The sequence below is a fragment of the Heterocephalus glaber genome, unplaced genomic scaffold, assembly GCF_053883595.1.
Source record: "Heterocephalus glaber isolate CG9 unplaced genomic scaffold, H.glaber_assembly_v1.0 deba00000594, whole genome shotgun sequence".
Taxonomy (NCBI): domain Eukaryota; kingdom Metazoa; phylum Chordata; class Mammalia; order Rodentia; family Bathyergidae; genus Heterocephalus; species Heterocephalus glaber.
This window is the reverse complement of record NW_028258151.1, coordinates 17,919,633-17,941,629: the sequence shown is the minus strand read 5'-3', so window position 1 is coordinate 17,941,629 and position 21,997 is coordinate 17,919,633. Positions and strand designations below refer to the sequence as shown.

At 48.2% G+C, this 21,997-nt stretch overlaps 1 protein-coding gene across 2 annotated transcripts in view; it reads left to right on the top strand.

Annotated features, from left to right (window-relative positions):
• Positions 1 to 21,997, top strand: part of Cpt1a (carnitine palmitoyltransferase 1A) — a 52,374-nt gene that overhangs the window by 13,326 nt on the left and 17,051 nt on the right. For both annotated transcript variants that reach the window (XM_004852182.3, XM_004852183.4), the window contains exons 3-10: positions 2,002 to 2,141; positions 5,795 to 5,966; positions 7,620 to 7,721; positions 9,932 to 10,069; positions 11,650 to 11,727; positions 13,551 to 13,658; positions 14,422 to 14,506; positions 18,864 to 19,059. In XM_004852182.3, coding sequence (XP_004852239.1) covers positions 2,002 to 2,141; positions 5,795 to 5,966; positions 7,620 to 7,721; positions 9,932 to 10,069; positions 11,650 to 11,727; positions 13,551 to 13,658; positions 14,422 to 14,506; positions 18,864 to 19,059 — 1,019 coding nt within the window. The remainder of the gene's footprint in view (positions 1 to 2,001; positions 2,142 to 5,794; positions 5,967 to 7,619; positions 7,722 to 9,931; positions 10,070 to 11,649; positions 11,728 to 13,550; positions 13,659 to 14,421; positions 14,507 to 18,863; positions 19,060 to 21,997) is intronic.

Below are 21,997 nucleotides of genomic sequence, written 5' to 3'. Positions count from 1 at the left end.
TAGAGCACATTGACTTGCTGTAAAACAGTGTGGAAGCCGTGGCTCCCAGAGCAAGTGACTCATTAGTGAGGTGTCTCGTCAGGAGTAGCACGCATGTCTGTTCTGCTCTGAGGCCAGATCCTTTACATTTTATGGAAAAAGATTGTCTCTAAACTTCGTGGATCTGTTTAATAACTGCCTTGCTGGGGCTGAGGGTGTAGCCCAGTGGTGTAGAGCACTTGCCTACCATGCACAGGGCTCTGGGTTTGATCTCAGCACTGCAAAAATTAACAGTAGTAATAATAAAATAACTGCTTTGCTGATAAAATATTTGAACACTGGAAACTGTTAACATAAATTTCAGTACTGTTTGGTTCACGTTTTCTCAGTAATGGTTACCTGAAGAAGAAGAAATTTATTTCTCTTTTTTTGTTGGTGTTTTTTGAGACAGTGTCTTACTGTGCAGTTCAAGCTGTCTGAGAACTTACTATGTAGCCTCAGGCTGGCCTCAAACTCATGGCGATCCTCTTGCCTCAGCCTCCCAAGTGCTGGGATTACAGACTAGTCCTCTTTTTAAGCAAGTGTCTTGTTCTGTTCTTTTCTTTGTTTTTCCTCCCTCCCTTCTTACCTTCCTTCTTTTTTGAAGCCTGGGGAGTGATGAACTACACCCCCCAGCCCAATTTTAGTTTCTTCAAAAAAACCCCAGCCGGAATACATGGGTGTTTGAAAACATTCAAACCAGTTCCTTGAGTCAGGAGGCACCTGCCCCAGCCCACTCTTCATAGCCCCTCTCTGGGGTGGCACAGGAAGGCTGTTGGACAGGCCCATGGGCTACAGCAGGTGGCAGCAAATGAGAACTCAGGAGCCAACTCCCTGCTCCAGTGTCCCTGGGGTTCAGCTGGTGGCTTCCTAGCCCCAGGCTACCAGCTGGTGTTATAGCCATCATTGTGGGGGGAAAGGAGGGCACCCCCTTCAGGGTAGAAACTATTCAACCCACTGGAGTCTTGCTGAGAGCTGGCAAGGCTCATCTAGAATAAACAGTATAAGGCCACACCTGATTGGTGCTATCAGCGGGAGGAGGACGGACCCACGGCCAGAGCTGCTGCAGGGCACCGGCCTTGGTGTGGATTTGCAGCTGGGGAGACAATGAATAGGAGCCATTTTCTTCTTGAACCTCCAGCCTTCCTTTTTATATACTTATTTTTTATTTAATTTCAATAAACTGATTTATTATGAAAAGCATTTTTATTTCAGAGAATATATTTAGACATTTGGAAATCTAATGGGGCAGATATGTAAGGGTAGAAATACCTCCTAAGAGATTTCTGGCAAAGCTTTGATGGCTTTATTGTCCATTCTTTGTCAAACCAGTGCTGGGGTGACAGGCATGCACCACTACACCCTGCTTCAAACCAGTGTCTTATGGAAAGGCTTTAGGGAGGAATTTTGAAATTGGGAGTTTTTCAACATCCAGTGGTCCCTAATGTTTTCCTCCTAATTTCAACAGAGATCCACATTTTGCCAGTTTTGTTTCATATATTCCTTCTCCTTTTCTCTCCCTCCGGAGTATTTCCCAGCAAGTTCTCGAGTGGACTGCAGCACCTGTAAACATGTGGGGGCTCCGATGCATCCTGATTCAGGGAGCGTGCAGGGGTAGTAGTGGACGTTCTGGGCAGTGGCAGGTTGGGGGTAGGACTTCCTGGTGGCCCAGGGACACCCTTCATCAGCCGATGACAGGAACCAGTCTAGGTGGAGCCTGGGAGTCTATATGGTAAACTGGTGCCTAGGTAGGTGATCCTCACGTCCCAGCATCACACTTGGGGAAACTGTCTCAGGGCAGGGTTTTCTGGGAAGCCGAGGAAGGGAGCAGAGTACACATAGTAGAGACCCAGCTGCTGGTGGTGGTGGTGCCATCCCTGGTCACCTGCTCACATCTTCACCCTACTGCCTGATGTCTGCCAGGGTCCATGCGGCACAGCCTGTGGGGAGGGTATGGCTCATGGTGCACATGTCTTTGTTTAGAATGGCATCATCACCGGTGTGTTCCCGGCCAGTCCCTCCAGCTGGTTCATCGTGGTGGTGGGAGTGATGTCGTCCACGTACTCCAAGGTGGACCCTTCCTTAGGGATGATTGCAAGGATCAGCAGGACCCTTGATGGCACGTGAGTACTCCTGTCTCCAGCTGTGCAGGAACTTGCTGATTTTCCCACTGCCATATTTGTGTGTCTCTTCGAGTACTGTGACTGTCGCTGTGCTAGGTTTGTTTTGAAGCTTTTGCTGTCCTTATACTGGCTTTCCTCGCATTTCCTGGGCTGGTGTCAAGGTTCCCCGGGAGTTTGTAGGCCAGATGAGAAGAAGGGTAGGGACCTGGGGCACCCAGGAGGTGTCCCTGTGCCCAGGGCCCAGCAGTGGCAGCGTGTGGAGCTCACAGTGGCCTCCAGGGAGGCTGGTTCCCAGTGTAACCGCTTCTTTACACTGGAGTCAGTCCATCCCAGAGTTCCGAGCCCTTGAACTGACTGCTAGGGATGGGGGTCTGGGGCCTTGTTTGCCCCTAGTTATCTTCAGAGTGGCTTGGACCCCCTAGGGAGCCCCTAGCACTCCTGTGCCTGCAGTTTTAGGTGTTTCCACACACAGCACTGCAAAAAAAAAAAAAGAAAGAAAAGAAAAACGGAACGGCAAAAGTGTGGTACAGATTCTACTCACTCATAGCTACTGACTGTATTTGCCTCTGAAGACTCAAAATAAATGATGAAGCAGATTGAACTCAGTGGAATGGAAATTCAGCTAAGGGTGGTGCTCCTGACTCCTGGACTTTTTCAGGGGATCGGGGGAGGGGTCCTCCACACCCTGTTCCCTAAGCAGGGCACTGGGGTGTGATGGAGAGGCTGGCCCAGCAGCGCTGGTTCTGGTTTTATAAGCATCTGCAAGAGATGGAATAAAAACTCCCCGTCATCTTGGTGGAACCTTCCCTGGCCTGGTTGCCTGCTGGTTTCCTTGTCTGCCTGGGACAGGGACACTGTGACAGGTGCTGTTGTCATTCCTATCAACAGGGACCAGCCGGCAGGCCTGGTCACTCAGGCCAGGCTATCTCCTTTCTACCAAAGGTCCCAAGAGCTTCAGGCTGTTCCCTGGGGACAGCTTGCCCCTCTGTACTTGGCTTTTTTTTTTTCTTTTTGTGATACTGGGGATAGAACCCAGGTGCCTTGCACTGAGCTTCTATTCTTCTGTATCTTCTATTCTTTTTCAAAAATTTTTGATCCTCCTATCTCAGGCTCCCAAAGCACTGGGATTATAAGTGTGCCTTGCATATTGAGCCGGGCTTGCGTGCTTTTAGATTACTGTGGAGCTAGCCTAAACTTTGTAAATTTTATTTCAAGGCATAGTCTTGCTAAGTTGTCTGGATTGACCTCAAACTTCTGCTTCAGCCTCCTGAGTTAAACACAGACTTGTAATTCACTCTAACCTGGGCTGTCTCTCAAAACTGGATTCTCTTCAGAGGTGTCAGCTATTTAAAGCCTTTTGTAATCCAAGTCTTTATAAGATTTGTTTCTTTGTCCTTCTGAACCTATTTTGGTAAACTGGGCCATCCGTGGCCCACATTTAGAAAAGTCAGGTTAAGGATCAGTGTCTTCCAGCCTCCAGGGCCTTCTGGTACTATCTTCTGGGGAGGATGGTGCTCTGGTGCTGCTGGGTTGTAGGGGTTTTTGTTTTGTTTGTTTTGTTTTGTTTGTACTGGACATTGAACCCAGGGCCACATGCAAATGAGACAAGTGTTCTCTCACTGAGGTACCTACCACTCCTAGTCCTAGGTTGCTGCTGTCAAAGAGTGGCATGCATGCTGTATGGGCTGATCTCTGCTTCTGTCCATGCCTGCAGCATCATAAGGAGCCATTTTGTTTTGTTTTGTTGGGACAAGATCTCACTATGTAGCCCAGGCTGGCCTTGAACTCACTGATCCTCCTGCCTCAGCCTCCTGAGTGCTGAAATCACAGCCATGCGCCACCATGCCCAGCACCTTCTTTTTAAAAGAGAGGTCTTAGCTGGCCAGGTCCCCTCATGTGTGTATAAAAAGCCCCAAGCATGTCATTCATTTGTCTAATTTTTGTGAGTATGTGTTGTGGCAAGAGAGTACTTAGAAGTCTAAAATGTAGATTATCCTAAAGATAGTTTCTTCAGCCCCTAAATCCAAGTTTGCTTGTAGATTAGATTATCAGGAGAGACCCCACTGGTTCAGAGGCTACAGTTGCTCGAGCACTAGAGTTGACAGGTTATAGAAAAATACCAGTTTTGAAGCTAAAGTAGTTTTCCTTAAAGATAATTTCTGTCTGTGTCAGTTAAGTATCACAGGATACTTAAATGGACCGTTTCTAAAGCTGTGTTTGGTTATGTTTGTTGTTTTAATCATTTGAAGAACACTAAAATAGTTTTTACTTTTTCAGTATTTTGCAGTTTCCAAAAGAGTTCAAACTAAAAACCAGAAAAATGACTGCATTTTTAAAATTTATTGATTGATTGATTGATTGATTGATTTGTACCAGGGATTGAACTCAGGACCTTGTGCTTTCGAGGCAGGTGCTGGAACCACTGAGCTAAATCCCTGGCCCAAATGACTGCATTTTAATCTCATTTTTTTCTTTAATAATCTATGATTTTATCTTTAATTATCTTAAATGTTAGGGTCACATAATGTACAAATTTGTACAGGTGACATATCTATCTCCTCAACTTTAATCTTTATAATGAGTCAGTGCTGTCTCATTTTTACAGATTGATTTTTACAGTAAACTATCCTACTTCCATTCACAAAGGACAGCATTTCTAATAATGTAGCTCAGGCTGGTCTTGAACTCGTGATCCTCCTGCTTGGCCTCCTGAGTGCTTCAGTGATTATTTTACATGAGCAGGCTGTTCATTGATAGTAAGTATTCTTGTCTAGATCGTAAACAAGCTCTTTTGAGATAAAGTAGTTCAGGTAATAATTGTGACATCCAAAGGTAGATTTGAGAGGGAAAAAAATCAGAAAGAGCAGAAAGAAATGGCCCAGAATCCCTGTGGGCATCAGGCAGGGTGCTCTCCATCCACTGGGGCATGGTCATCCCCACAGGCAGGTCTCTACCTCACGGTGGCCCCCCTGCCATGCCTCCCTGGGCCTGCAGAGAGTTGTGTATTTTTCCCACAAAAGCATATTGGCATATTGGCTGGTTTGTTCTCTCTCTCTCTCTCTCTCTCTCTCTCTCTCTCTCTCTCTTTGGAGACAGGGTCTATCTATGTAGTATAGGCTGGCTTTGAACTCACTACGTAGCTCAGGCTGGCCTGGAACTCACAGAAATCCTCCTGCCTCTGCCTCCTGAGTTCTGGGATTACAGGTGTGTGCTACCATGCCCAGCTTCCTTCCTTTTTTTTTTTGGTACCAGGGATCGAACTCAGGACCTTGTGCTTTCAAGGCCGGAGCCAGAACCACTGAGCTAAATCCCCCCCACCCCTTTTTAAGAGAGAGTCTTGTTATGTTGCCCAGGCTGGACTCCAGAGATCCTCCTGCCTGACCATCCTGAGTGACTGGGAATTTAGGCATGCCACTGTGCCTGCCCAAGTGCTGCTTCACTTTGAGGCAGGGAAGAGAGTTGCTATGGGCTTTGGAGAGGTGGATTCCCAGGTGTTCTTTCTGATGGTTCTGATTTGGGACAGGGTGGCCTTCTCTCCTTTCAGTCCCTCAAAGGCTGCTTTGGCCTGTAGCATGCAGTGTCTTGTACAGCTGTTGCTTGCAGCCTCCTTCCCATGCTCACGCATTTGTAACTTGTCTCGATTTGTCCTCCAGTGGCTACATGTCCACTCAGACGAAGGACGTGGTCAGCAGCCTCCTCTTTGGGACAGGCCTGTGGGTGGCGCTCATCTTCACCATGCGATATTCCCTGAAGGTGCTCCTGTCCTACCACGGCTGGATGTTCGCCGAGCATGGCAAGATGAGCCGCGCCACCAAGATCTGGATGGTAACCGAGTGGGACTCAGCGGGGGGCTGCTGGGGACGGTCTCTGCTGTTCAAGGGCAGGTCCTCCAAGACTGGTTCTCCTTTGACACGTGGCAGGTGGCTTGGTCTCAACCTCTAGTTGCTATAGAGGTTTGATTCACCTTGACCCATGGAGGTGGGCTAAAGGGTATTTTCTCTGCTGATGCTGGTGACCTCTGTGACATTCAGTCCTGCATCTGCTTGACTTGTAACTCAGACCTCTGGTCAGGCAAAAGTCCCACCCACCCAGGTCTTCACACCTTTTATGGATACCTTGCATTTGGGCGTTCCTTGGCTGACCTGTCTGCTAGGTGGCATGACTAGTGCCTTCCCACATACTCCTCTGCTTGCCATGGTCCTGAGCCCTTGGTCCCTGTGAAATTTGGCAGGCTGTGATATCTGTCCCAAGATAAGCCTTTGCTTTAATAATCTCAAGTTTTCTGAAACACTAGTTATCCAAGGTGAGGATCTTCCCTGGCTCTTGAGGCCACTGCCTTCAGGGCTCAGCCCCTGTGAGCACTGCAGGCCTCAGGGCTCTGTGTCCCCTTTGCTCCTGCCTGCCTGTTCTCGCTGCCTTCTCCTGTTTTTGTCTCTTTAAGCCTGAACAAGGTCTTTGGAGCTGGGTGTTTTATTACATTTCTTAAGCTACTGTTTCTTGCAGCTTTGTAACCTGCACTTTATGGAGTAGCCTCAGTGATTTTCATGAACCTGGTCCTGGGGAGATTTTCCTCGAAATCCTTTTTCCTCCAATCCTGGGCTCACTGTTGGTTTTCTTAGTGTTTGTGAAATGATATGTGGCAGCTTTGGTGACCTTGTCTGAACCTGAGGTCAGGGCCCTGTGCTCAGTGGCCACGTGGGTACCCCAGCTGTGGGCTGGCCTGCTGCCCCAGACCTCCTGGAGTCACCTCAGTACTACCACACATCCCAGGGCTCCCCTCTTTCCCAGACCATCTCCTCCTATTTTCGTATTGGTATTTTCATTTCTCAAGAACCAGTTAAACACCTAGATGAGATGGAGAAGGTTCTCATGGAAAACATTTCAGTGGCATTGCCCAGGGCATCCCTTGTTGCTGATGTTGAGCTGAGTCCCAGGGCCCCTAGGAATGTGTTTGTCCAGTCACACAGATGACTGGTTATCGCAGCAGGTCTAGACCAGCCAGCCCACACCCAGGACCCATGGGGGGACTGTGCCCTCCACAGGCCTGACCTGACCCAGGGAGTGTGTGCTCAAGGGGCAGGCACCTGGCCTGAACTGGCTGTGTCCCCAGAGCCTTGAACCAACCCCCAAACCAAGGGCCTCATGCAAAACCCCACAGGTGAAGGCCCAGTCAGGCCGGGACAGCCCAGTCAGGCTGGGACATCACAGGCCCCAGAGGTTCTGGCTAGAGAATGAACTGGGGTAGTAGTGTCTCAGAGCCTCTGTCACACGTGGCTTTTATGCAGCCTTATTTTCCTTGGTGTGCCTGTGTGTGTGGATATGTGCACCAAGGCCTTTGAATATGGGGCAGAGAATGGGTCCTCAGAAAAATGCATCTCCAGAGATGATTAGTAAGGGGCTGGCAAGTTGGTACAGTGGAGAACGGGCTTTGGGTCTTTAACTTAGCCTCATCTTTGAAACTGTGACTTTTCCTTTCAGACCATGGTCAAGATCTTTTCAGGTCGGAAACCTATGTTGTACAGCTTCCAGACCTCTCTGCCTCGCCAGCCAGTGCCAGCCATCAAAGACACCATGAAGAGGGTGAGTGTGCACCTTCCTTATACTTGAGAATGCCAGGCACCTTTCACATTAAGGTTGGTGTCCGATTATGACTGTAAGTGAATTTACTGTCATTTCCTTTTTTTAGATAGGGTCTCACTATGCAGTCCAGGCTGACCTTGAACTCACTATGTAGTTTGAGGCTGGCCTCAAACTCACAGTGATCCTCCTGCCTCAGCCTCCTAAGTGCTGGGATCACAGGTGTGCACCACCATGCCCAGCTGTCATTTGCTTTTATTAGCTCTCAGCAGTGTACCTTGTAGGGTTGTTATGATTTTTTTCTAATGTATCATTGCATTTTTGGGGGGTTCATTTGTTTGTTTTTAAGGCAATCTCACTCTGTTCAGACTGGCCTTGAACTCGTGGAGATCCTTGTGCCTCTGCTTCCCGGGTACTGGGATTATAGGTGTGCACCACCATGCCTGGCTTGAGTATAATGGTTCTAAGATTCATCTACATTTTGGTCTGGATGTACCTCTGCCCTTTTTATGGCTGGAAAGACCACCATTCATTTATCCAGCTGCTGATGGCCATTTGAGCTGTTCCCACCTTTTGGCCATTGTGAACAGTGCTGCTGTGAATATTCATGCATAGGGTTTTTTTTAAGCACCTGTAGCCACTTGGGGCACGTGTCTAGGAGTGGGGGTTTTGCACCATGTGCTAATGAGGGGTAATTCTGCATTTAACTTGTTGAGGAACCACCAGACTATGAAATGACTGTACCATTCAGCATTTCAACCAGTAATGTACGAGGGTTTCATTCTTCTGGCCCATTTTTGGAAACTCTAAGCAGAAAACTTCTAGTCTTCAGGATTTGAATGTAGGCTTAGTGGTATACCTCGGCAAGTTCCTTCTCAAGTTCCTTGGTCTCCTGCATCCTCACCTATGCACGGGGGCTGACAGTACGTCTCCACCCAGACCCCAGGAGGGCAGCACAAGGGTGACATCAGGCCAGCATTCAGTGAGCACCTGTGTAGCTCACTGCAGCAAGTACAGAGCATGGTTTTTCTGTTTCAGGGATGCACATTTTACTGTGAATAAGCCCCGGGACATGTAGCAGCTGGCACTGTTCAAGTAACAGGGTCCTACTCTTCACCATACAGGGCTGATCCCAGAGATCACTGCTGCCCCAAAACTGTTTTTGCAGCAAATCACTCGTGGAAATAAAACATTTCATGACAGATCAGGAGGTAGAAGCACTTTTACTTTCCACAAATTCTCACTTAGGAGTAGGGTGAAAGCTCTCAAGTGTACTGCGTGTGAACTGGCCCCCCGCAGGTTTTGACACCCCATGCCTGGTTCTCTAGTGTAGGCAGGTGTGCATCTGTCCGCCTGTCAGACTGTGCTGGATGTCCTGATCTGGAGACTGTCCCGTCCCGTTGTACCGAGCCCCCCCCCCATACCCTGTGCACCTTCCTGAGCCCGCACTCACCTCTCTGTGCTGTCCCACCCCATTGCATGGCACTCTCCCTGGTCACCATGGCATAAGTGGAAGCAAAACCCTTGATTCAAAGCCATTTAATGGAAAATAGACTCTCTTGAAATTTCCTCGTTCCCCAGGCAGTGACCGAGACTCTGCAGAATCTACTTTGGTGAATCTGGGGCATGTTTCAAGCCCGTAAAGAATGAAGAAGTTTGTGTTAGTCACTTTCTCGTCCCTGGGACAAAATACCCGACACGCATAGCTTACAGGAGAAGAGGTTTAGTTTGGTTCGTGTTTGAGAAGTTTCAGTCCTTGCATGGTTGGTGGCACGGAGGAAAGACATAGTGGGAGGAGGCTGCTCCCATCATGGCATCCAGGAAGCAGAGAGCGAGGGGAGGAGCTCGATGGAGACACTACCCTTCCAGGCCATGCCCCCATGGACCCCCTCTTCTGACCAGCGCCCCCATATCACACTTACCTATAGCACCCCATAATCTAGTCACCTTTCAAAAGCCCTGCCTTTGAGTACATGAGGCTTTAGGGGGACATCTAATATAAACCGCAACAAGATTTTACTGTTTAGTTACCATCTACCCATGGTGCCATTTAGCATCAGTGTGCGTTCACCTGGCTGTGGACTGATGAGGCCAGTCTGGCAGGGTTCACAGTCTTTTCAGTGTGGTGTGATCGCTCTTAGGCACAGGTGAGGGAGCCATGGCTTCCATGAGTGTGGTTAATGTGCTCAATGTTTTTTTTTCACTCACCGCAGTATCTGGAATCAGTGAAGCCACTTATGAAGGAGGAGGAATTTAAGCGGATGACAGTGCTTGCCCAAGATTTTGCTGTCAATCTTGGACCAAGACTACAGTGGTATTTGAAGTTAAAGTCCTGGTGGGCCACAAATTATGTAAGTATTTATAGACAACCTACTTTTCTTGTTTTTCTTTTTTATGATACTGGGGCTTAAACCCAGGGACACTTACCACTGAGTGACATTCCCAGCTCTTCTAAATTTTTTATTTTGAGACAAGGTCTTGCTAAGTTGCCCAGGCAGGACTCAAACTTGGCAGTTCTCCTGCCTTAGTCTCCCTCAGGGCTAGGATGACAGGTGTGCACCGAAATGCCTGGCTCTGTAACTTTTCTTGATAACATTTTTCCTGTATGAAAATACTAATTGGAGGACAGGCATAACAGAGCTGGAATCACAGTTGAGATCACCCACCACCTTCCGTGAGGCCTCATCTGCAGGTCGGTGACCGGTGATGGTTTTCCCCAGGTAGGAAGGAGCATTTATTTGCACCCTGCCCTGGCTGATGCTGCTTTTGCATGTGAGTCTGTTGCCTTCTGGCTATCAGGTAGTTGTGAGCTTACTTCCACAGTGGTTGTGAGTGTGCCATCTTTGCCATCTGCTGTACCCCCTAGTTTGGCTCCTTTGTACTCCAAACATTGCCTCTGAGGCCCCTGGTCAGGGAGGTGCCTGCAGCCCAGCACTGATCACCTCCCGGGGCTGCCTCTGGCCCAGGGTACCCTGAGCATCAGCTCCAGCGAAGCCTCTCAGCCTCGAAGTCTGCGCCCTGACCCAGCGGAGTGGCCACATGTCTGGGTGGGGCCAGAGGCGATGTTCTGGGACCACACAGTGTGGGGAGAGTCTGGGTTTCAGGGCACTGCTCACATGGAAGAGAAGGTAAAGAACAACCCTGACAGAGCCAGTGGACAGTGCTGGCTTGAGGTGGTATGGCCTCTGGTATTAGGGACAGCTCACCAGGTGATGGTGGGACATTGCTGCTGGAGGGAGACAGCACACTCTGGGCCCTGTTAGTGCCATGACTCTAAGTGGAATGGGACTGAAGCTGGCTTTTTCAGGACCTGGGAAATAGAGGAGAAGCAGTCTGTGAGGCACTTTTGGATAATTTTTTGGGTGCTGGGAATTTGAACCCAGGGCCTGACACATGCTAAGCAAGCACCCTGCCACTGAGCTACCACCCAGCCCTGAGTGTTGGTTATTATAACATGTTAGCAGTTAGTCATCATTGTCTTCTTTTTATTTTTTTTTTTGCAGTATTGAGGGTTGGACCCAGGGCCTTTGCCCTGAGCTACATCCCTTGCCCTTTAATTTTTTTTTTTTTTTTTTTTTTGCGACGTGGTTTTGCTGAATTGCTGAGTTGCCCAGGCTGGGTTGAAACTTGTGATCCTCTTGCTTCAGCTTCCCAGAGTGCTAGGATTGTAGACATGCACCATCACACCTGGCCACTTTGGATTTTTTTTTATCATGTATGTGATGAAGGCTACATACCTTCCAGCTGTGTCTCTTTACATCCCCACTTCTTCAGTTGTGTGTGTTCAGGGCCACCTGGTCTGGAAAGGCCCATCATTCACTGGTGTCTGCCCAAAGCACACCTGCATTTCCGTGAGGCTTGGGCTACACTCACAGCCTACGTGGCTCCTGCTAAGTCTAAACTATTGTCATCTCCTGTTTGCACCCACTAGGTGAGTGACTGGTGGGAGAAGTACATCTACCTCCGGGGCCGGGGTCCGCTGATGGTAAACAGCAACTACTACGCCATGGTGAGTCCCTGGGCCGGGCCAACTGTCTGATAGGGACTGGGGCAGATTCGCTGTCCTGTGCAGGTGACATCATCAGGACTGTGGACAGCTCAGACTTGACCACCACTCCTCCTGCTCCTGTTTCTTCCTATCCAAGGCTTTGTGCTACTGGGAGGGCGCTGGGCCAGGCCTATGTTCCTCACCAGAGACCCGTGTGAATGTCCTCTTGTGTTTGTGTGGTCACGCAGGGACACAAGGCTGCCGTACAGAAACGTGAATTGGGAAACCACCCTCCTGGCACACTTGGCTCCCGGCTCTGTGACCTTTGGCTGCTGTCCCCTTATGCAGTGCTGTTTCTGTCTGCAGTGGCCCTAAGGGCTCCTGTGCTCTCCTGGCCTAGAGCTCAGGCTGCCTGTGGGTTTGGACAGTATGCTGCGCTTTCCCATCTGTACGCTGAGACAACTCGGGGGCACGGAGGGCGGGCTGCATTGAGTGCCACTTCCCTGCCCCTTGGCCTTTCTTTGCCTTTGGAAACATTGACAGCTCTCAGAAGCTCCCAGTTTGGGTTGTCAGCCCCTGTTTAATGGCAGGCAAGTTAAGCTTCTCCTGTCCCTTTTTGTTCTTCACTTCCTTTCATTTTCCCCTCTTTATCATTTGCTTTTTCTTTATCTTTTTCTCATTTCAAAAAAAACATTTTTTTTTCCTTCTCTGGCTGAAACTGTCTCAGGCTGAGAAAAGAAAAATTGTCAGTGTAGTACATGGAGTTTACTGGGCTGTGTGATGGAGGCAGTGTCCACCTCTGTCCTTTCCCTTGGAGAATCCACCTGTGTCTCCTACAGACAGAGGCTCTTTGCTTGTACAGCCAGGTCACATTCTGTATGTTGAACTTTTCAGTCTGGTCAGATCTGTGTTGTTCCTGGCCTTTTTCCAGCTGTGGAAAAGAAGGCTTTTAGAAGTATATATGACAACTTTGTCACAGGCATAACTCTATTGTAAGTGGTTATTTTAGACTTAAGTTTCTTCTCATTCAGAAAATTTCCCGTTACCTAACTGCTCTCTGCCTGTACATTCTGTGAGGCTATCTGGGGAGGAATATGGAATACCTGGGGTCTTGTGTTCTGCACTAACAAAGTGAAAGTGACGAAGATAAAAAATTAAATTACAGTATGTTTTGTAAAATGATAGATAAAGGGATCAAAAATACAGTGAATGTTTAAACATTGTTACAGTAAAAGGTACATTGGCGTAAATCCCCCTCAGAATACCCCCCCACACACACACACATACACACACTTTGAACACACTTATTCTGACCACTTTCCAAAGCAGTCCTGGAAGTCTTCTTAATGAGTGTCTTTAGTTGCACCACTGTGGCTGTCTCAGTATCCTGAATTGATTCAAAACATGGTCATCTTGATTTTAGGGAAGAGCCAGAAGTCACATGGTGCCAGATCTGGTGAATAAGTGGATGGGCACACACCCTAGTGTTTTTATGAGCCTGCCTTTCCACTGGATGCCACACAATGACAGCAATCGCCTTATTTTTTGTCACATCTTGTAAAGACACAGAAGAGGACTTGCAGAACTGCTTCAGAAAGTGGCAAGAATAATGGGATAAGTGTTTTCAAGTGAGAGGGAATATTTTGAGAGGGACTGATGGCAATGTATCTTTTACTATAACTTTTAAAAACTTAAATATTGACCAAATTATTTTAGTCATACCTTGGAAATTGAATGCATCTATAGAAATATCTTTACAATGGGGACAGTTGGCTCTGCAATGTATTCAAATCAGGATCTTTTCCCATGAACATTCTGTCTGCTTTCATACCCTTCTCTTCCAGGAGTTGCTGTACGTCACCCCAACTCCCATCCAGGCAGCAAGAGCGGGCAACACCATCCACTCCATCCTGATGTACAGACAGAAGCTAGACCGGGAGGAAATCCAACCAGTACGGAAAAACTGTGCTTTGAACAAATTCCAATAAAACAGCTTTCTTGAGGGAGATTGACAGTAGCACATGCTAAAAGTGATAAGTTCCTACATAGCTCTGTTCCCCCCAAACTATAACCACAGTCAGATAGTGAATCTGTCACCCCAAAAGTTCTGCTTCTTCACGATCTCTCCCTCTCAGGTAACCCCAATCTGCCGTCTGTCATTCGGATTAATTTGTAATGATGAAAGCTCGGTGTAAATGGAATCCTATTTATGCATCTACCCAGCATAATTCTAAGACTTAATTCTGTTATATCCTAAATAGATATATGTTTGCTATAAGTTAGTTATAGAATTTTCCCTTGGAAAAAAAAACTTTGTTTTATCCCTGTTGACCTTCTTATTTCCTATGGTGAGACAGTGTCACTAAGTTGCCCAGCCCAGCCTTGAACTGGCCTTGAACTGGCCGTCCTCCTGCCTCTGCCTCCTGAGTAACTGGGATTACAGACACATGCCACTGTGTCTGACTCATTTCTCTCTTAAATACCCCTTTGGTTTAAGTATCAGTTTGTAAAGAATCGGTTGGAGTGCATTATTTTGGAAGTAATGGCTAGAAGTCAAATGCTGGCATGGTTCACCGAAGTCCCCTGTGAACCACCCTAGGGAGCAATTGGAGAAGATGGAGCTGAGCACAGAGAACAGACACAGCATTTAGATGTGCGGTCTTCATTTCCTGTGGAACTTTTGCTTTATTCGTCTGAAGCACATTTCTATTACAGATTCGTCTTGCTTCTACAATTCCCCTCTGCTCAGCGCAGTGGGAGCGTTTGTTTAACACTTGCCGGATCCCAGGGGAGGAGACAGGTGAGTGGGCCTCCATCCTTCCACTCACAGTGAGCGGGAACAGCCACGGGACCGCACTGATTTGCAGGGTCTTTCCTGAGAGTGTGAGGTCATGAGCACTCCTGTTGGATTTCCTTTGTCCTTATTAGGCCTGGACAATGGGCCTATTAAAGAGTTTAGTTTCTCTTCAGCAGTGTTTTTTTAATGTCTGCTGAAATATTTCTGTTTCTTCCTCTGGATTCCTTGGGCATTTCTCTCTGGCTCACTGGCAGGGTTTATTGTAAAATGCAAACTGGATTATACTGCAGAAGCCGGATTGTGGGCCAGCTGCTGGGTGGCCGCATAACTATCTGCCCAAGACATCTTTGAGAATGACGAGGAGGGACAGCTGCTGTCTGCTGGGGTGGTTCAGGCCTCCAGGGTTCACACTGTGATGTGTATGCAGGTAGGGAAACATGCAGGTACTTGATTGGTGAGCGGAACCTGTCCAAGACCATGTTGTAGGCTATTGTTGCACATGAGCCCCAGTGCTGCTTCCTGGTTCATTGGGAAAGGTCCCAAGCCCATTCAGCCTCTGAATGTGTTGCTGCAGCTGAGCTTCCCTGTGGAGGCACCGTGGTCCCTACTGTGTCCCTGAACAGAAGCTGACACACTTGTGTGGCTTTTTTTTTTGGTACCGGGGGTCAAACTCAGGACCTTGCCCTTTCGAGGCAGGCGTGGTGCCACTGAGCTAAATCCCCAGCCCTTGCATGGCTTTTACACTGGGAGGTATAAGTAACCTGGAGATGATTTTCAGTGTACGGGAGGACATGCATAGGTTATTGCAAATATGATGCCATTTTATGTAGGCAATTTGAGCATCAGGGATTTTGGTGTCCACAGGGAGTCCTGGAACCAGTCCCCTTCAATAACAAGGGACGACTGTCTAAACTTAGCGCTCTTTCTTTCCTTCATTTCTTTCCTTTTCTTTTTCAGTACTGGGTATTTAACCTAGGACTTTTACATTGAGCTACATGACCAGCTTGTGTTTTTTTTTTTTAATTGTGAGGCAAGATCTCACTAGATTGCTTAGGCTAGATTCAGACTTGCAGTCCTCCTGGTTCAGCATCCCAGAGTCCTGGGATTATAGGTGTTGGCCACCATGCCTGGCTGTAGCTCATTTATTCTAGCTTTTTCCCATTCATTAACATTTATTTAATAGAATTGGCGCTGAAAGTTAGAAGATTTAGACAGAAGATAAATCACTAACTTAATTACTCCAGTATAGTCATTGTCTACATTTTGGTATTCTGATATATAGTATCAAAACAATTCCAGCATGTAAGCTGATTCTGGCTTTTCTCTTTACCTTTATAAGGGATGCCACAGTGAACATCTGTGGACCTCTTCTCCTGTGTCGTTGGTTAACCAGTTGTTATGGTTAACTTGCTAGGTCTCACAGTGGGCATTTTCAATTTGACCGACACTGACAAATTGCCCTCACAGCGATTTTACCAACATGCCCCCAGCAGTTTGTAAGTCTCTTAGTTATTTTTTTCTCGTAGCTGAAACAAAATACCCAACAACCAAAGTTAAAGGAAGAAAGGATTAGCTCAGGGCTCGTAGAGGTTTCAGGTTGTAGTTGGCTGGCTCCAAGACAGGGTGGCATGGCAGAGGGGCATCGCAGAGGAGAAATAGCTCATGGCAGGCAGAAAGCAGCAAAGTAGTGAAGAAGCAAAGGAGCAAGGAGCAAACAATGACTCTCTTTCTGTCCCTCATATTGTAGCCAGGCCACTGGGTACCACTCACACCCGAAACTATGCCAAGCCAATCAGTGGACTGATTTAGTAATCACATACTCTTGATCCCAGCATCACACTCCAAATCCAGTCACCTCTGAAAAGCTCCACCTGTGACCACATGAGGCTTTGGGGGAGGCATCTGGACACAAGCCATAACAGTAAGGGACCTTTTGTCCCTTCATTGCTAACACTGGGTTCACCAGGGAAAGCAAATTCTTCAGTGTTAATTGGACATTTGAGTTTTTTTCCAGTGAGAACTTTCATTCCTATATCTTGTGCCCTTTTAAAAAGTGGGTGGCTCATCATCTTTCTCTTAGTACTTTGTGGCAAGTCTTTGTGCACCTGAGATGCTCAGCCTTTAGCAGCTCCTCGAGGCTACAGGTATGTAGATGCACACACCAGATGTCATAGTTCTTTCTCGTGCCCCTCTGCCTCACTCTTTAATAGTAATGAACATTAATGTTAAAACTTGGACGGCCGGGGATTTAGCTCAGTTGGTTTGGCCACCTGCTGCACAAGCTCAAGGACCCAAGTTCGATCCCTGGTACCAGGAAAAAAAAACAAAAACAAAAAACAAAACCTTGGGGTAGCATCAAATTTATCAGTCACTTCTTGTGGGTTTTTGTGTCTTGTTTGAGAAATTCTTTTTCTTTAACAGCATTTAACTTTTGCTTTGTTTATGGATTGATTTTTACATTTAGTGTGAGTAACAGATTGGGTTTCATCTTTTGCACATGGTTAGCCCCAGTCCGGCCCCAGGGAAATAGTAACTAACAGTTTGTCCCCTCAGATGGTGTACACAGGTTCCAGGCATGTGTGGGGCTGCCTGAAGGCTCTTTTTTATTCCAAATGGGGTTTTTTTCCCTTCCTTTAGTCATTTTGTCCCAGTACAAACTGTTTAAATTGTGGTATTTGCTAAGATGAAGCCTCTCTTCTAAGCCCTGTCTTGGCTCTCTGCACTTCTGTGTGTGTGCTTTAGGATCAGCTGTCAGGTCCATCAAATTCCTGTTGGAAATACAGAGATTGGAAGAATAGAATTGCTGTTCTCTCAGCATTAAGCCCAGCTGACTACCTCTGCTCATCTGATCCTTTTTCTGTTTATTTTAATGATTTCAATAAAATCATCTTTCCCAAAAGAGTCTTGCAATTATCTGTTAGAATTATTCCTAGGGCCTGATTGTTTTGTTGTTGAAGTACATTTTCAAGTTATTGCTTACTGACTGTGATAAGTTTCCTGGGCCGTGTAACAAATAGCACAGACCCAGCAGCTTGAACAACAGGAATTTTTCTCAAGAGTCTTGGAGGCTGGAAGTCTGAGATCCAGGTGTCACAGGTGGTTCTTGCTGAGGCCTCTGTCCATGGCCTGCAGGTGGTGCCTTCTCTCTGCCCTTTGTGTCCTCATGTGGTCATCCTATGTGTGTGTTGTGTCCTAATCTCTCACTATAAGAACATCAGTGACATGGACTTAAGGCCCACCTTAGTGACCTCATTTAATCTTAATGACTTCATAAAAACCTATCTCAAATAAGGTCATGTTCTTTGATACTGAAGATTATGACCTCAGCCACGAGTTGGGTACACTGTGTGCACAGTTCTCCCTCTGCAGTGGGATATACGATTTTTCCACATCAAGTTTAACTTACGTGTACTCTTGCTAATTTAAACAGTAGGTTTTCTTGGATGTGCCATGACTAATCATAGCTGCACACGGTAGTGGTGATATTTCTCTTCCAGCTCCTTTATCTTTGGTTCCTTTTCTTGTGTTTTCTTGCCTCAGGCAGGGCCTCGTGTAGTAGGAGGGATATAAGGGACCACACCACACATTCTTTTATTTCTGGCTTTTAAGTGAAAGCTTCAAATGTATGCCTGCTCCGTGTTCCTGGTAGGAGCCCTTCAGCAGGTTAAGGAGGTCCTCCTCCATCCTGGTGTGCTGGAAATAGTTTTTCAATGAGATCAAGTGTGGTTGGGGTATAGCTAGGCTTTATCTGACCAGGTCCTTAAATGTCACTTCCTTCATGGTGGTGGCAGGACTGTCTCATCCCCAGGTGAGGCTGGGCCACTGTCATATGCATTTTATCACCTTGTAGCACTTGTCCTTTCCATTTGTCTGTCTGTCTACCCACCTGTTTATTTGCAGTACTGGAGTTTGAACCGGGGAGTGCTGAGCTACAACCTCAACCTCTTTTACAATTTTTTTTACTTTGGAAGAGTCTTGCTGAGTTGCCCAGCCTGGGCTCAAACTTGAAATCGTCCTGCCTCAGCCTCTTGAGGAGCTGGGATTACAGCTGTGCACCACCTTCCTCAGCCCTGGCTTCATTTTATGTATGAGAAAATCGAGGCTTAAAGAAGGTAGTGATTTGCCCTAAGTCATCGATCCAGTGAGTGGCCGTGCTGCGCTTGGAAGCCAGGCCTGGCTGATTCCAGAGCTCTCTACTCTCTTCTGTTTCATGCTTTAAGAAGCCTTGGGAAATAGGCTCATTAAACTGAGTGGAATAATGCAGGGTTAGGAATCATGTGTCATGTGGAGGTGGGGTGCAGTCCTTTCACTCTGACTTTGTTCCCCTGGATTTTGTGTCCCCACTGCATGTCCACTTCAGACACCATCCAGCACCTCAACGACAGCCGGCACATTGTTGTGTACCATAGGGGGCGCTACTTCAAGGTCTGGCTCTACCACAATGGGCGGCTGCTGAAGCCCCGAGAGCTGGAGCAGCAGATGCAGCGGATCCTGGATGACCCGTCGGAGCCACAGGCTGGGGAGGCCAAATTGGCCGCCCTCACTGCGGGAGACAGGTGCGTGGGGCACTGATGGCACTGTCACATGTCCAGGTGGACGTGGGGGTTGCATCACAGCACTCTTCCAGACCTTCATTCCATCCCGTGGTTGCCTGAGGCAGTACCCAAGTGGGTCCTGGCCACTGTGGCCCTGTGTTCCACAGTAGTAAGGCCCATCCCTCCGTGGTCACCTCTGTACACGACAGGCAGATGCTTGTGCGGAAAGATGCAGAACATGTGGTACATGTGACAGAAGCAGGGCGGGAGCAGGCTTATTCCCAGGGCTATAGGCATGTTTGTTAATGTAGGAAACAGAATTAACTTAAACCAAGGCCCCAGTGTAGGCTTTCAGGGTATGTATGGAAGAAAAACAAGCTCAATTTATCCTCCTGCTCACAACTCAGATCTTTTCTGTGGTCCCCAAAGGTGTGGAGGGGGTGATTCTCCACACCAGCAAGCAAGCTGCTCTGCAGCGGATGCTAGCTTGGCAGCCTCTTGTTCAATTCTGGAGGTAGTGTCAGTTCCCATGGGTTGTGGGCTGAGTCCCCAAGACCACTCCCTTCAGACCCAGGAGCAAATCAGAGCCTCTAGAACTTCTGATTGGCTACAGACTTCCATGATCCCCTCTGTAGGCTTCATTAATTTGTTAGAGGGATCTGGATGTGATGGTACACTCCTGTAATCCAGACACTCTGGGAAGCTGAGGCAGGGGAGTCACAAGTTCAAGCCCAGCCTGGGCACCTCAGCAACTTACCAAGACCCTGTCTCAAAATAAAAAATTAAAAAAGGACTGGGAATGTAGCTCAGTCCACAGGCCCTGGGTTTAATCCCCAGTGCTACAAAAAACAAAATAAAATTTGCTAGAGCCAGTCACAGAACTACAAGTTTAGCATAAAAGTTATTTTAAAGGCTAATAATAAGCAGTCAGGTGAAGTGATACACAGGGCAAGGTCTGCATGGGTCCCAGGTGCAGGACCCCAGCTCTTCATTTCTCTTGGTCACATGCACTTGTGTCTTCTCCACACATGTAAGGTCACATGGAGAGATGGCGAAGGGACCTCATGGAATTCAGTGGAGTCAGAATGTGCCACCTCCCAGCACGTGGCCATGTCCTTTGGGGGTGTTATGGAGACTCCATCGCATGAGCAAGCGTGTAGAAATGTGATTGGATAAAAAGGGTCTGATCTGATGCTAACCGACCAGGTGGGGACACCCAGCAAGGCCTCTCTGTTCAGATTCTTCGTGTCCTGCCTAGGCAGCAGGCCTTCCTCCTGGCTGTGGGGCAGGACCCCTCTGAGGTGAGGTCATGGGCTAGCAGACAAGGTAGCTCAAGGAATTTCCTTATGGCCAACTCCAAGACAGAAAGGCAAGGAGAATTAGAATATCTGATACATCATGGGTAGAAGAATTCCAGTCAGGTTCAAGATCCATAAACAAAGCAAAAGTTAAGTACTTTTAAGGAAAGGTAGAAAAATTCTGTCTGTGTGTCCACCTTTGAGTAGGAGGAGCAAGACAAAGGAAGGCCAAGAAAGTTAGAGAGTCTGCTTTCAGAAGCTGTAAGGAAGGACTGTTTTTCATCATCATTGCCCTCAAGCTACCCCGAAGCTGCTTCAACAACTAAGGACAAGAGGCCAAAATACTTTAACAAAAGTTCTAGGCATTCAGGAAATAACATGAGCTATGGGAGTTAGAAGCCAGGAACCATCAGTATACGTCAGCATAGGGAAGGGTTCCCTTTCCCTGTCTTGTGGAACAAGGCTTTTGTTTACTCGAGGGTGTGGCCTGTAGTAGTCCCGCAGGGCACTAGGCCTTGGGTCTGTGTTGAGCCTGCAGTGTGGACTGGTGAGCAGCGTCCCTGGCCTGTCCCCACCGGATGCCAGTGGCCACCTAATTATGGCAGCCATGAGTATCTTCAGACATCCCATTGTTGCCACTGCAGCCTTGTCCCTGGTGGAGCTGCTTAGTTATGCTGGTGATGGAAGCCAGGTGACCCTCTGCAAAGACCAGAAGGGCTTGGCTCTAGGTGGATGGCCACCAGTGGGTCATGTCTTGCCAATGGTGGCGGTGGGCCAGGAGAACAGTGGGTGTCCAGAGTGGGCCAGGGCAGGAGGAATGCAGCACCAGGCTGAGGAGGGTCCCCAGTGCCGCACAGCCTTTGGCTTAATGCTGCTGCTAGCTGTCATTATATGGACCAGTTCCAGCAGGGGTGACACAAGGAGATCTGTGAACAGAGAGGTTTCCTTTGGTCAGGGAGAGAGGGAGTTTAGGAGGCGGGGTCCCGGGAAGCAGGAGGACTGGCAGTTGGTGCAGTGAGGACCAGAAAGAGCTGTGTGGGAGGGGTTAAAGAGGCTGTGTCAGAAGAACCTGGGGTTGCTCAGCATCTGCTTCCGTGGACAGGGCAGCATCAGGAAGTGTGTCTTAGGGGAGGACATGCTCATTTCTGCTGTGTTTGTCTGAAGGGCTGGGAACTCCTGACAGAGGAGGCTGGGGAGGTGGCATGGCTGGGGGACCAGGGTCACCCTCCCCCAGCCCCTAGCTGTATGGGTGCCCTAAGACCCCCCAGGTCCTCTCTGAATTGGACAGCACCAGCGTTACCTGAGCCCTTACACAGAAGGCTGCACTTGTGTCAGCCCTTGTTGTGTCACCTTTATCCTCTGGGCTGGGGCCTGTGTTGGGGACTGTGGCGCGTGTGGACTTGTTGGCACCATGACCGATCACTGAGCCAGAGAAGAGGTGGGAGACAGGAGGCTGGTCGGCAAGGGTGCACAGGGGTGGCGGAGCCTGGGTGGGGCTTGAGGGAAGGACCCAGGAGCAGCGGGAGGGGCCACAGCACCGCCTTTCAGGGAGGTGGTGAGAGTGGGAATTGTATCCCTTGTGTGTGGAGAGTAAGGAGGAGGACCTCGTCAAGGAGTTGTCCTGTCATTCGTGTACCCTGGACCTGGGGACCAGGTGGCCT